The 13,645-nt window shown below is 41.3% G+C and overlaps 1 protein-coding gene across 1 annotated transcript in view; it reads right to left on the bottom strand.

Moving 5' to 3' along the window:
• podn (podocan) overlaps positions 1 to 13,645 on the bottom strand; it is a 44,761-nt gene that overhangs the window by 23,569 nt on the left and 7,547 nt on the right. Inside the window, exons 3-5 of the mRNA XM_074669248.1 lie at positions 9,781 to 10,062; positions 9,589 to 9,682; positions 3,744 to 3,808 (exon numbers count right to left, since the gene is read on the bottom strand). Of these exons, the coding sequence (XP_074525349.1) occupies positions 3,744 to 3,808; positions 9,589 to 9,682; positions 9,781 to 10,053 (432 nt within the window). The 5' untranslated portion in view covers positions 10,054 to 10,062. The remainder of the gene's footprint in view (positions 1 to 3,743; positions 3,809 to 9,588; positions 9,683 to 9,780; positions 10,063 to 13,645) is intronic.

Below are 13,645 nucleotides of genomic sequence, written 5' to 3'. Positions count from 1 at the left end.
GTACCGGGTCAATAAAGGTAAGGTATTAGCCACACACAGGGTATGATACCCTTGTTATGTTTTCGACTTTATCCTTATATTTTATATAAGCCTATTGTTCAATGTAATACTTAAGGAATAGACGAAGATGTGGCATTAAAAATGCATTGCTTCTACACTGGAAAGCCGGTAGAAAGTTAAGGATAAGGCATAAATGTGCCGAACAGGATCTCTGATCTGTGCGGGACACAGGAGCCACCACACATCCACCGGAGTCGTCTGCAGGTTGGAGGTTCTCACGGGATTTCGAAGTATTTCGATACTTCCGGAAAAATTACTCAGAAAAACAGGAAAAAAGGAATCTGAAAACAGAAAAAAAAACTCATAAAAACAGAAATAATTATAACAAAAAACAAACCATTAAAAAAAATCTTAATCAGAAAAACAAAATTAATTACCTCAAAAAAAATTACTCATAAAAACTGAAATAATTATAACAAAAAAACAAACCAATATAATAATTATAACAAAAAACAAACCAATAAAAAAATATTAATCAGAAAAAAAATTAATTACCACAAAAAAACAAACCGAAGAATAAATTACTCTGAAAAACCTGAGTTGTTGTTTTTTTTCTTCAAGTGAATGCAATACACTTCTGTACAGAGCTCTTAAACCTCTGGATATCCACTCTAAAATGAAAAGTTAGAAATGAAGCACCTTGGCAGAGCAGGGAGCCCTCAGTGTGTTTAGTTTTGACTCTGGTGGATCATTACTGTGCCTGAATTCATCATGTCAGAGCTGGTAGGTGGCTGTTTTAACATTTTTATACATTAAAAACATTTTCTTTCATTTTCCCGGGGAACAGGGGTGCCTATTGCTGCCAATAGGGCGGCTCACCCTCCAGAGGGGAGCTTTCTCCTCTCTGGTCTTACTTTGCCCCACAGCCCTCACTCCCCCGCTCATCTAGAGCATCCACACACTTAGGACCTTGAGGTGCACGTTCGTCAGGTGCGGTGGTAGAGGTCCTTAGGGACCACTTCTGCTACACCCTGATAAGACTTGCGCCTCAATTTTACTTACACTTAGACATCCCTACATGATACCAACTACTCTACACAACACACACAGAGACCCTTGGGGTGGGCCAAGTGGTATATGGTAGGCAGGGCACTTTGAGCTAACCACCTGAAGGGCACTGCCCCATGAGCTACGAGGCCGTCCACTCCCCAATTTTAACTTTTCTTTTTAACTGCATTAGGATCACAAACATCCACACACTACAGAGCGGGGGAGGTAGGGCAGGGGGCTCTTCTCACACCCCTGTTTCTACCATGCCCCCTGGGGCATGGGGTAAAAAGGGGATCCGCTGCCTTGGGTTCTGGGCGAGTGGCACAGCAGGGGTCCCGCGGCGCCCCGGAGGATGCCCATGGCTTTATATCTACTTATTTACTTATTTACTTATTTATTTATTTATTTAATCCTCTTTTTAAAATTATTTATATATGTATGAATATATATATGTATGTGTATGTGTGTGTGTATATGTATGTGTGTATGTATGTATGTGTATGTGTGTGTATATATGTATGTATGTATGTATGTATATGTATATATGTATATATATATATGTATATATATATATATATGTATATATATATATATATATATATATATATATATATATATATATATATATATATATATATATATATGCCGTGTTGTGATATTGTTGTGTGGTCGTCTTGTGGTGCTGTGGTGTTGTTGTGCTGTTGTGTGAACGTATGGGTATGGATGGACAGAATGTTTATGTGCGGGTGTCAGGGTCCACGGTGGAGGGCTGGTGAGCTGTGATAAAGATGAGAGGGGGATAGGGGTGGGTTGGGACAGTAGGCTGTGTACGGGGGATACTGGGTTTCTGGGGAGAGGACTTCTGTGGTCTCTGGTGTCTGACCGGGTGCGCTGGGGGCCGGCACCGACTCGTGATAGGTGGTGGCCTGGGCTGGGTCCGTCCTCCCGGGTGCCTGGCCGAACCCCCCATCCTCGGGGGTGAGTGGCCCTTGGGCACAGGTGACCCCTGGTCTTACCCCCTGCACTCGATCGGGGGCCCTGCGTCTAGCGGGGCCTGCAGACCTCAGTCCCTGGCCCCTGGGGTCCTCCCTCTGCAGTGTCGGGGGCCTGCCTCTAGCCTTCCCGGGACGCTCCCCCCTTGCCTCCTCCTGGATTGGCGTGCTGCTGTCTCCATGGTGGTCTGTCTGGGACCTGTGCTCTGTTGTGGCTGCGGGACGCCCGGGGATGAGGGCTATCTCAGTGCATGTCTGGCCTCTGGGAGCAGCGGGGCCACATCTGCATGATCACTCCTTGGCATGATCACCTGACCCAAATCAAACCCAATTTTCTATACTGCCACCTGTAGCCCTATATGTGTAGGTGAGTATATGAGTCTGTGTATAGATCTATATACGTATATGTACCTCTTTGCAATTGTCATTGTTGTGCTCACTGCTACTCATGATTTCTCCAGTTCATCTCTCCAGGTTCTTCTTGTGATTATGACTTCAAAGACCCCAGGATACTGTCTCCTTTCAGGCTCAGTAGCTGGTTATTTGTTTCTCCTGTCTGTAGTCATCTGTTCAGTTGTTGTGGTTGTTCTCTACTGTTGTTTTGTTGTCTCTCTCTCCCCCCCTGTCTAGTCTCTTCTCTACAATCTTTTCCTTTTTCACTGTTTCTTTCCTGATATCACCTTGTTCTGGTTAAGCAGTAATCTTCAAACTTGGCAATATACGGGAGGGAAACTGTATGGATACATGTATGCGTATGTATATGTATGTGCATACATACGTATGTGTGTGTGTATGTATATATATGTATGTGTATTTATGTATAAAATATAAATATATAATTTAAAAAAAACAAAAAAAACAAACACTAATAAAGAGTATTATTTTAACACTCAAGGGCAGCTCTATACATTAACGGCTCCCTTTGGAAAAGCAAATGTGTTCTGCACAATACGGCAGCCAGACCATAATTCTGTTGTCGTGACGCTGAACAGGACAAGGGGAAAAAAAAAAAAAAAAAAAAAAAACATTTTCTTTGATACTGGCTTTGAGAGCAGTGAGCACATTTTACTTCAAAAAAATCTGCTCTCCGTGTGCCTCCTGTTAAAATGGAGCGTGTCCTCACTTCGTCCCTCCTATCACAGAGAGAGCGTTTTATTTTGCTGAGAACATGGCAGCACAGGAAGCACTGCTGAGATTAGATGTTCATTTAAAGCTCTCTCCTTTATAACATGGTCTACGGATTAAAGCAGCATGGGTGTCTTTGAGGCTTAGCAAGCACTTAAAAATCTCCTATTCTTCCCGTATCCCATTTGCCTATTCATCCCTGTGAAGGCACACACAAATCTGTCCGTCCTTTCTCTCTGCCACTCTCCGTCCAAAAGGGTCAGTAACATTTTAGCTCCGACCAGCTGGCACAGCCATACTGGAAGTGATTACAAGCATAAGCTCACACACACACGAACGCGCGGGCACGCACACATATACACACACACACACACACACACTCACTATAAAGGGCGAGGCTGCCACCCCTCTGGGCCAGCTGGCACTGTGTCAGTGGATCAGAGTACAATGGGACAGAGTCAAAGCGACGTGAGATAGACACAAACAGATCATCTTTCTGCCGCATCGTGTGAGCCAATTTGAGAGCTGCAAGCGTCGGGAACGGACAATCTAAGAGTCTGCTGCTGTGTGACTCACCTGGTTGTTTGCCAAGTACAGATAAGCCAGCTGTTCCAGCATCTCGAAGCCTTCATCTTCAAGGCCTGTGAGGAGAAGGAATCCACAGGTTGACAAACAGGCGACCTTCTTTCAGACCCCAGCGTCCAGCAAACAGAGGCCATGCAAGAAGAAGAACTGACATTTCAGCCATGACTGTACCAAGCCTGTTTCTGTATTAAAGAACTGCTGAGCTTTACACAAGTCCTTAAGCTCTGAAATAGCAGTGTGGTATCTGTAACATCCATTTAAGACTTATGATCAAAGTCTGAATCAAACTGCTTGTACAAACCGAAATGAATAAGACGACAGATTTAAATCGCTTTCATCCTTTTTGCAATACTCTACTTTTCATCCACTGATAAGTCGTTTTCAAGTGAAGATAACAAAGTGTCAATAGATTTGATATAGATGTAGGATATTAAGAGGGTGTTACCAGTGCAAGAAATTTGTATTTCATGTGATTGTTTTTATTTATCATTTCATTTATTTTAGTATTCAATATCTTTTTATTCTTTCATTTGAAATTTTTTACTAATTACTTTAGTTATTCTTGAATTACTGATATAATTCCACTTGTTCTGTTTTTTGGTGTGTGTTTTTTTTTTTTTTTTGATGTTTATTTATTGAATGCATGTATAGTTGTTGTGCCAATATACAGACCTGATCAAAACCTTAAGACTAGTTGAAAAATTGCTAGAATTGGCCTTTTGCACATTTGGATCTTAATGAGGCTTCAAGTAGAGCTACAACATGCAAAAGCAATAAGGGGGAGTGTGACAAAAAGTACTTTGAAAAGGTAATTTATTAAAAAAAAACATCAAGTTAACTAAAATGGGCTGTTTATCATCTGATGAAAAGTTTAAGACCATTGCTCCAAAAATTACACAAAAAAAAAAAACTCTCCAAACCAGAAAAAAAAATCTCAGTAATGAGTAGCTCCGCCATTCTTGTCAATCACTTCAAAAATGTGTTTGGGCATGGTTGATGCCAGTGTTTTTAAGAAGCTTTTGGGAACATTGCTCTAAGTGGTGAAGATGGCTTTACAAAGGCTGGGAACAGATGTCTACTTTTTAGTCATTCTGGTGCAGCCAGCAGTTACAACGACAAAGCTGCCAAGACTCCCCTTCCTTGGTTCATTACATCCTGTGGAATCAGAGGTGGAAGGAATACTAAAAGTTTTTACCCAAGTACAAATACTGTTACATTGGTAAGATTGTACTCAATTACAAGTGAAAGTACTAGTGTTAAAATAATACTTCAGTAAAAGTACAGAGTGCTCTCCTCAAAAACATTTTTTTTGTTTTAGTTTAGGCAATAATGAGAAGCTCTGTTATATCCGCGTTTATCTGGAGGAAGTTGTTATCCATACAGTCCTGTACAGCTGTCAGACAGGTGAGAAGCTGTTTCAGTTTTATCAGGCCAAAAAGAAACATATGATTGAAGGAGACCCTCTCAAACTGTTTGAACACATGGCCACATGGCATTATACTGTCTGTGGGGAAAATAATACAGGTCTGAGGACAGAGCCCTGAGGCATAGCACATGACAGAACAGCTGTCTGAAACATGTGAAGACCAGACTCAGAGAAACCTCTATCCAAGAGATAAGCTAAGACCCAGTACATTTACATGCACACAGCATTTAGACTAAGGTTACAGCTGTATCGTAAAGTCCCAGCAGGGGATCTTAACTTGTCTGCATATACATGCAATAAAGGGAACCAGATTTCTGGCCAAGAACCTCTCACTCTGCTTTGAAACAACATTCAAATGAAGATGGTAAAGATGGATGCAGCTGTAGCGCTTCATGATTTTATATTTGCCATGTTTGTTTTTTGTTGGAGCCATGGATTGTGTGAATGCAGTGATCCTATTTGTCATGGTCATCTACTTCCGCCAAGGTCAGTCAAGCTATGGTTTGTCCAAACTGGGTTCAATACAAGCCCTGTTCCACCAAGCAGTTCACTTTAGTTCGTCTTGATATGGCAAGTAAAACTGAGACAGGTCCCCAAATTACCAACCCGTACCGTCCCACTTTTTGTTAGCCTTGTGTTGGGATGGCAGACACACGGAACCAACCCCAGTAGGTGGAGAAACTACGAGAACGTCTCACTCCACTACAACAGGTAGCGCTGTGTCCTTTTTTGATAAGCAAAGCTGCGTGTGTATCCGATTGGTTTCAGTTCACTCAAAGAGAAAACAGTTGAGGCGTACCGAGACCTGTCGAGTCCTGCTACATCCAACAGCATAATCTAGGTGTGTTAATCAAGCTATGCTTCGTCCATTCTTGGTTTAACGAAGCTGCTTACATGTATTTTGACAGTCCGATCTCATGCTGACTAAGCTCATAGTCTAATTTCTTGAGCTGCATGTAAAAAAACAGTGATACGTCATCCGACCAGTGAGTCTAACAATTCAAAGTAGGGCTGCAACGAGGAATCGATAAAAATCAATTAGTAAAAGCACCAACAACATTTCTCCATAATCTATGCACTGTGCTGCACCATTACTGTATTAGTTTCTCTTTAGTTTATTTGTCTTCTTCCCTTTTGTTGGATTATTTAGCAGCTGGTAACTAGCCACCTACTTGACTGGAGTGTAGATTACCTGGGCTGCGGGGCTGTATGCGTCACACGTAAACAGATCAGCGTGGCGGAGGAGAAGCCGAGCTGGCAGGTGAGGGAAACAAGTTAACACGTAAATAATGGCAGAGCTGGAGAAAGGCCAAAGGCGAAAAGAAAACTCGAGTTTGGGAGTATTTCACGCTGAGAAAAAGCACATAGCGTGTTAATTGACAAAAATTACTTTGCATGTCACAGCTACTATTTACTTTATAAATGTAGCATCTGGTTAGTTTAATTATGTTCAAATATGTTGTTTCTTTGTTTATATTAATATGCAAACAATAGTCATCAACTAAAACAACAACGTATGTTTGGTTTTGCAAATTTTACTTTTATGCATTCTCATCCTTTTTTTTCCAATTCATCAGTTTTAATATAAATATAATTGTCAGAGACATGGATTACTAAATTAATTGTTAGCTGGAGCCCTAATTCAAAGATCATGGTGAACAGTATCAATGCTGAGCCAAGGTCCAGGAGAGTAAGACAGATATCTGTAGGTTTTGTTCCCCTTTCATGTGAAATATGCCTGCTGTAAAGTCAGTCAGATGTGTCAGTCATTAAAGTTTTATTAGTATGTCTCTCGTTGCTGCAGATAACAAAAAAATGGACCATTACAAGTTTGGACCTTTGGCTTTGACCAGAGGGGAACCCTCTGGGCCTTCAAGGTATTCAGTGAAGGCCTAATAAAAAATATTAAAAGAATTTTTGTACTCCCAAATAATCATTTTATTTTGATTTATTTTGTTTTTGTTTTTATTTATTTATTTTACTCGATGAAATCATAGCAATGAGTTTTATATTATTTTTATAAACTTGTCCTGGCAAACAATGGGTTAATATAACTAAATGGAAAATGGACCAATCACAATTTTTCTTTTGATGGTATCTGGGTAAATCAGCGACACCTTCTGGCAGGCAGGGCCTTCAGTAACTGCAACGAATGCCTGTGTAACTCAAGCGAATGTGGACACAATTTGACAATGACAGCTGTCTTAGCCAATCATATTTTGTTAAGTTGTGGGCGGGATCATTTCTAGTCATCTTCCGGGGATTCGGGAATACTTAATGGATAAGCGCCTAACTGTAGCTGTGAGTGAGTGAGTGAGGAGAAAAGAGAAGATCTAGTTGGCAGAACGTGAAGAGAAATGGTGGAAAGTAGCGGAGAAGACTGTGTGGTTGCTGGATTACTTGAAACTCTGTTTTCAAGGCTGTCTTTTCAAGAAAAGCTTGAAATTGCGCTGAAAGCTCACCAGCTCCAACCTGGTCTAGCCTCGGCGCAGGGCGGAGCGCACCCTCCGCAGCTGTAATTTGGTGACAGGCGCACATGTGCGCACATGTCAACAAAGCCTCAGAGGCAGGTTTCCAGGGTGTCAGGCCCATTTTAATGCAACAAACAATCACAGCAATCGCTATTTAATGTAACTGTCTGAACCAGCTCAACATTTGTATCTATATTAACTGTCCCGTCACATCTGATGTCAGATTAAAGCCGTTTGTCATAATGGAAAGTTAACCTGACGGCAGCTGGAAGTTTGATGCACATCTTACAATTAAACAATAAACAGCCTTAACATCTGATACTGAGTTTATATCTGGCTTCTCTCATTTCATTTAATTCAAAGAAAAAAAGGAGAAAAGAGACGGAGAAAAAAGAGAGGGAAAAAAAGTATGTTACTCTGGATGTACCTGTTATTTCCCATATTTCTCTGTTTTAGTCTTTATTTTTAACGTGGTCTAAAAAGATGGAGTACATTATTGTAAGGAGGATGAGGAGGTGACACAGGGAGAGTATACAGTATATCACTAAAGGTACTGATTTAAGCACAAATTTGTGCGTACACACTGTTGGTGAATGCGGCCCATTGTGAGCACAGTGATTGATTTTAAGTTGAGTTTTTTTAATTTGATATCTTAATTTTTTAATTGTTTGAAGTTGTGTTAGGTATTGCAGTGTTCAGGCACATGATAAATTTGTAATCCCGCAAAACTATCAATATCCTGAACTTCCATGTCACATGATTCTGGCTATTGTTTTTATTTCTTTGTTTGATTGTTTATTGCCACGTGTGGTCCCATGGTCCTACTGAAGGCCCAGTGGCTGGGGCCACGGTTTGCCATTGGCTTTGACCCATCTCAACAGAAAAAGAGAAGTTACTACAGTTAAATGTCACACTTAGATGGGGAGAATGACCAAGAATCAGCAACTCTTACTGACATATTTATTAACCGTTAAAGTAACCTATAAATGTTCTGCTTGTTAACTGTTAATGGGAACACCTTGGTCATGCATTAACCGGATGATTTTAAACCAAATTTGGGGACCAGTTTGCCTCCTCAATGATTGTTGCAGTGTGACTTCATTCAGAGTGTCTATAACCAATGATGCGTCCGGTAAATCATCAAGTGTGTGGTGTAGCAGTGTGACGCAGTGTGTGTGGTCCAGTCTTTTACTGCCACATGAACATTGTAAATTAACAAATGAACCACTTCGAGTTTTCTTGTCCAACATCTTTTTCAGTGAGGCACTGACGCCTTAAATTGCTCTATTAGGGACTTGACTAAGACAGGATGCCTTTTCCTCAAAGATTTGAGGAGTATAATAAAGTGAATTAGCAACATAAACAAAAGCCAGAGGAGGCCACAGCTGCTCGTATCGGTGAACGGATGGAAATGGCCAACTGGCACCATTCAGACCTGATAAACAGCTGTTATCAAGAGAACTCTCATTTAGTGCTGATTGAGACAGAGCTTTGGGTGCCAGACCACAGTATGAGGCAGATCTTAATCTAGAACAAAACACCACATTACAAATGTTCCCATCACTGGAGGTTTGTAAATTGATTCTGACGTCCCCATCGATTTCCCAACTCTTCCTGGATGAGCCTCGGCTGAGAGCGAAGGCTGGTGGAATGGGAGCCGCTGAATTGGGCAATATTTAAAAGTAAGCCAAACAAACTGCATCTGCTCTGCCAGAGGTGGAACTTTTTGGAAGATTTGCTGGTGGAATAATACAGAGGTCATTTTTGATACTGACCAAACATGAGCTCCCATTTCAAAAGCATTCCTGAGTCAGAAAAACTTTTTCCCATACAGAGATTACTTCAGTTTGACTCCTCAGTCTGATTTTAAAGAAGAAGCAGAGTGAGGTAACAAAACCACAGCTTCCTGCTTAAATGTTTAGATAGTTTCAGTGTTTACCATCTGATGTGAGCCAGTTGTTCTGGAGGTTCAGAGTCTCAAGCTGATGTAGATGAGAAATGTGCTCCACTGTGATCTCCTCAATTTTGTTGTTCTGGCATCAAAGAGCAAACACACACAGAGTTTAGTGTTTAATTCCTGAGCACAATGGTTAAACAGATAAGTGTTTATAACTGTGTGTGTAGTTCTGACCTGCAAAGACAGCTGGCGAGTTCTCTCCGACAGCTCCGGGGGAAACTCTGTGAGGTCCACTCCAGCGCAGTCCACCGCCCCCTCTGCTGTACAGCTGCACTCTGCCGGACACTCAAACTCCTCCGATTTCGACACGATTGTTGTGATGTTGGTCTCTTCCTCCTCCTCTTCCTCTGGATCAAAAGGGGCCTGGCAGCGCACCAACAGCCCAGCCAAGAGCAGCAGACTCAGGGCCCGTAGGGTGGAATGCTTGGGAAAGGCCATGTTCAGCATGGAGGTCTCCTGCATTAGGACAGCGGAGAGAAACACTTGAAGCACAGAAAACGCAGTTCCTAGAAAGACTACCAACTCTACAACTCTGCATCCTTTATGTAGGAAGGGGCTTCTCCAGTATTTAGACTTCATTTTTAAACAGGAGAGTAAGATGGACAATGTACCACTGCTAATCACAAAATGGCCAAAATATAAAGGTTAGAATGACATGAACGGTGATAAATATCCCAAAGAAAGCAGGAAACAACATGGTCACAGACTCTCATGTAATCTGCTCACCAGATCAGATCGTGCTACTTAAAGAAACAAGATGTGAGCTTTCCCAGATATTAGTGTAATATCAACAAAACTAAGCTTTAATGTTTCAATAATAATGCTTTTTGAGCTGCAGGCTGGTCTCTACACTGGTATTCCTCTTGGGTCTATCATTCAGGCTAACAAGAAGCAAAAATCATACAACTTTTTATTGAAACCTTCTGATAAAAATACTTTTTTTTTCTCATCATCATAAATCCTTCTTCTTGAGTATTAGATGTCTTTCCTTTCTCATGTTAAAGTCTTTCCTCCCAATGTTACAACTTTTCTCCTTGTATCATTATTAGTGGTGGGACTTGATTAAAAAAATTAATCTAATTAATTGTGCCATTTGTAAATAATTAATCGTAATTAATCGCATTTTAATCACATCAATATTCAACATCAGAAGCAATACTTTTCAATTGAAACAGATTTTGTAGAAGACTAAATCATTGAATATTCTCATACACAAGTTGAAACAACAAAATCCTGTTTATTTTGGTTAGAAGATGTTTTTTTTGTGCACAGATTAAAAAATAATCTAATTATCTACAGGATTTGTAATTAATTAATCTAATTAATCACATTTTAATCTTGTATCTGCTTGAGGTCCCCACATAAAGAATTTGAATTTAGAGCATTACAAAATTATAGTGAGTGACTAATGGAATGAATACACGAAATAGAGAAGATTTGTAAATCCTTTATTTTTTCAACTGGACAATATTAATTAAAATGTCTGTGTTCCCTGCCATTGAGATTCGATTACTGTTTACTGCGTCTATAGAAGTAAATTATATTTTTCAGTGGAGGGAGGCGGGGTCTGGTGGAGCTTGTCAATCAAAATCCTGCTCGTAAACTACTGTGGATGGTGCGCTCTTTAGACGAGAGCTCAGCATGGATATGAGGAGAAATGTAGATGACAGAGACATAGAGAGACGCTGCGAGTCAGAAAAGTTCGGGCAGCTCACGCTCCAACTGAGGATGTGTTGCTGTAGTTCAGAGAGAAAGAGCGGCGCCATCGTGAGTAAAAACGACGGAGATCATGGAGAGAATCAAAGGATGGAGAAATGAACACGATCAAAAAAGTTTGATATTTCTATTTTTTGGACCAAAAACAGGAAGAAAGACATAAAAGAAGAGAGTCCACTCTTCTTAAGTAACTTTGGTGTTTACATGGTCAGAGAAAACATTATTATTTGGGTCTTAAAATATCGTTCAAGATGCTCTGAAAATGGCTGGCAGCCAATGAGTTAATCTTGCGTTGATTTTTATAATGCGTCAATGTGTGGTGTGATTAATGAATCTAATTAACGCGTTAAAGTCATAGCCCTAATCATTATACTTTCATTCCCTTGACACTGCAGCCCTGTGATATCACAGCATGGGCAGCTGAGACTCTGGGGTAAAAACACTCATTCATTCATTTTCTGAACTCCTTATCCTGTTCGGGGTCGCAGGTGACTGGAGCCTATCCTATCCTATGGTCACCTGTCAATCACAGGGCTGACACAGAGACAGACAACCATTCACACACACACTCACACCTATGGACTTAGAGTGACCAATTAACCTGATGAGCATGTTTTTGGACTGTGGGAGGAAGCTGGAGTATGGTATGGATCAGTACAGTTTGATACAGTTCAGTGAAGCCTGATCCTGTTTGCGTTTCCACAGCCAAATGTGTCCTTCTTTGGTAGACGGCGTGTGAAGGTGGGTACACACTACAGGATAATTGGGCTGATTTTTGTCCTGATCTCCTCCTTACGATCAAAGCCAGCAAAGTCCCAATGTCTGTCTGCAAACAATGCCAAGTCTGATTTTCCTGTGGATGTGTAAAGAGTGATTTTGTAAATCCTGTAGAGTGTGGGGCACTCCGAGAGGATCTTGGCAGTGTTTAAGGGTGTTTTCACACCTGATAGTGCGCACCCTGGTGCGGCTTGGAATGTCATAATGATACTTTGTTGCAATTTTGCAGTTAGCGCGGTTCCTTTCACTACTGCTTTTTGTCACTCGGGACCAAACGCCGCAGTATTTTGAGAGCATCATGTTTCCATGAAGACAACGGCTAGAGCGCGTGTAGCGTACTTTCAGTTGGAAGCTGGAAGCGCCGAGAGAACTGTTTGCTTAAATCAGAGATGATGGAGAGTCAAATAGGCCTATGCCAAGTTTTTATAGTGCTTAAAATTCATTTCTATATTGTTTGTGTGTATAACCATCTGCAAACGAAAGTGTTTGAAAATGAAGCGCAGCTGCGGCTTGAAAAAAGCATACAGATGCACTGGAGACGCCGATACTTTTTTTTTTATCCCCGAGAGGAAAGTCAGAAATAATGATTCTTACCATGTACCGTGAGATCCTCATCAGACACAGATACAGACGACCAACAAGGTAATTAATGCCTGTTATATGATAGGCCATATAAAACGATGTGTTTTTGACGTGAGGAGTCAGGGGAGAGCCCTGCTTTTTAGATGAGTATATAAGGGTAGTTAAGGATGTTGGAGTGCGCAGCTGTCCTGCATCACAAACAAAACTCCACGGGAGCCCTCTAATGTCAAACTCACCGAGTTCGCCTGACAGTTGCATCGCACCACAGTGCGGCTGCTTTCACACCACAGCTGGTGCGCACCAGAGTGCGGCCAGAGCTGAACCAAGATCACCTCCCCTGGCCGCACCGGTTTGGTGCGCACCAGAGTCCGATTTTGGTTTCACACCGACCCAAACGGGACCAAATATAGGTCGATCTAAATTTGGGTCGACCTAACACTGTAGGTGTGAAAACATCCTAAGTCCTGTGTACCGGAGCAAAGCCAATCAAGACATGAGCTGACTCAGCTGACTGACCGAAGAGGAAGTAAGTCTACATCCTCTCACATCTGTTTGTGATCAGTCAAAGTGGAAAAAATGAAAGCAATTGTTTAAGGAGGCAAGTTATTATTGTCAAGGCTCAGGACATCAATCAAAGTTCAAAGCAGGTCAGCCTGCCCACTGCAGCTATAAGTCTGAAATTCCTCAACCAACAGTTCTAAATAACAGTCTCTGATTCTATTATAACACCCCACAGTGTCTCTTTTTCTGCCAGCTCCCTTGCCTCGCTCTGAAGCTCAATTTATTTTACACCTAAGACTCAGACGAACAAGCAGCTGCTTGAGACAAAACCAGAAAAGATGATTTTTTAAACCAGAGCTGGACTTGTTCATGTTTTGTTCTCTTTATTCACAGAAAGCAGTCTCCTCCCTCAGCCTCAGTCTGAAACTAATTCAGAGACATCTCTCCTTTATGGTGGGCTGGT

Source organism: Halichoeres trimaculatus, unplaced genomic scaffold (assembly GCF_033239565.1).
Source record: "Halichoeres trimaculatus isolate MK-OKI-2021-1 unplaced genomic scaffold, fHalTri1.1 fHalTri1_scaffold_4, whole genome shotgun sequence".
NCBI classification, from domain to species: domain Eukaryota; kingdom Metazoa; phylum Chordata; class Actinopteri; order Labriformes; family Labridae; genus Halichoeres; species Halichoeres trimaculatus.
This window is presented reverse-complemented; position numbering and strand designations above follow the sequence as displayed.